This window comes from Vollenhovia emeryi, unplaced genomic scaffold, assembly GCF_000949405.1.
Source record: "Vollenhovia emeryi isolate VEMERY1.0 unplaced genomic scaffold, V.emery_V1.0 DF949128.1, whole genome shotgun sequence".
In the NCBI taxonomy this organism is placed as follows: domain Eukaryota; kingdom Metazoa; phylum Arthropoda; class Insecta; order Hymenoptera; family Formicidae; genus Vollenhovia; species Vollenhovia emeryi.
The window spans coordinates 1-1,384 of record NW_011957238.1 but is presented as its reverse complement, the minus strand read 5'-3'; the positions used below and the strand labels follow the sequence as shown (position 1 = coordinate 1,384).

Here is a 1,384-nt window from a genome sequence, read left to right as displayed (position 1 = left end):
TTCAGCGACGATCATTGCCTGTTGTCGGCTTCCGCGGATCAGACGGCACGTATCTGGGATGTTCACAATCAGATCGTGCAGCACATCGAGGTAAGTGACCACGCGGGACCAAAACCTTGAATAAATGTCAATATAGGAAAATTCACGTTATAAATTTGAAATAAATTTATTACAGATGCTGCCGCATCCTTCGTATGTTTATTGCGCCAAGTACGGTCCCGACAATGCGACGATCATAGCAACTGGATGTTACGATCGAGTAGTTCGCATCTGGGCGAACGACAGGAGGTCAAGGAAGCGAGAACTGAATCAGGAATTAGAAGGTCACGAGGGTTTCGTCAATTCCATGGTCTTTCAGAAGAATGGTAATTTGATTACCGCCGACAGCGTAGGACTGATAATCCTTTGGACGTTCCGCAGAGATAATAGGATGCCGTCAAAGAGGATGGGATGCATCTCAAGGAAGATAAAAATTCGCGAGATCGAAGGTGTCATTATCAACACGATCGTTCTGCATCCCCTCGAATCCAGGCTCCTTGTGCATTCGAGAGACAACGGCCTGCGAATGCTGGACCTTGCGACCGGAGTGGTGTTACAAAAGTATAAACGATTGAACAATCAAAGGCACGTTGGACGAATACTATGCATTCTTCGTACTCGCGTTTTCAAGCATCGCGACTAACTTTCTTTATATATCCTGTACAACATACGAGGACAATTTAGCATTATCGAATCTCTTTTCTTTCTCTGTCACGCTCTGCCTACTTTCCTTAACTTCTTGGTATTTTTTGGCATATTAATTTCTTTCTTTCATCTTATTCATCTCCCCAGGTAGCCAGTATATTCAAGCAATGTATGGAAATAAAATGCCAGCAACTGATGCCAGCTTCCTAGCTCTTCGCTAGAAATATGAATTCAATGTTTGAGTGACTTAAGTACAGCTAGCATAATGTTAATATATTGTCGTAGTTGAGTGCACAGCTAGAGAGAGAACACATTGAATGGGCATACTGTTAACAAAGAGTTAGCATACGTTATTTTCAATTTTCTAACAGATATAAACATGGTATATCTATTACATCTGGTCAAGCACTTAATGGTAGCATAATGTGAGATCATGCAAATGTATTATTTCCGACATCAAATGCTAGCAAACAACAGCACAATAGACGACATAAATGCATAGCAAGATGCTAGCATTTTTGTGCAATACAAAAGCAACTTGTGCACACTGGCTATCTGGGTCTTTTCATTTTTACTTCATCTTCTTTCAACATATGCTCCAATGTTATTTTAATTTAAATTCATTGTTCACTGTATAACCCAGTATTTCCTGTTCTCTCTCTCTCTCTCTCTCTCTCTCTCTCTCTCCCTCCCCCCCCCC

At 41.3% G+C, this 1,384-nt stretch overlaps 1 protein-coding gene across 1 annotated transcript; it reads left to right on the top strand.

The window, feature by feature from the left end:
- The first annotated feature begins 13 nt into the window (after positions 1–13).
- On the top strand, positions 14–808 carry LOC105556087 (jouberin-like). The gene is made up of 2 exons (XM_012003162.1): positions 14–90; positions 176–808. The coding sequence occupies exon 2, from the start codon at positions 176–178 to the stop codon at positions 680–682; it is 507 nt and encodes a 168-aa protein (XP_011858552.1). The 5' UTR covers positions 14–90; the 3' UTR covers positions 683–808.
- Positions 809–1,384: the final 576 nt, after the last annotated feature.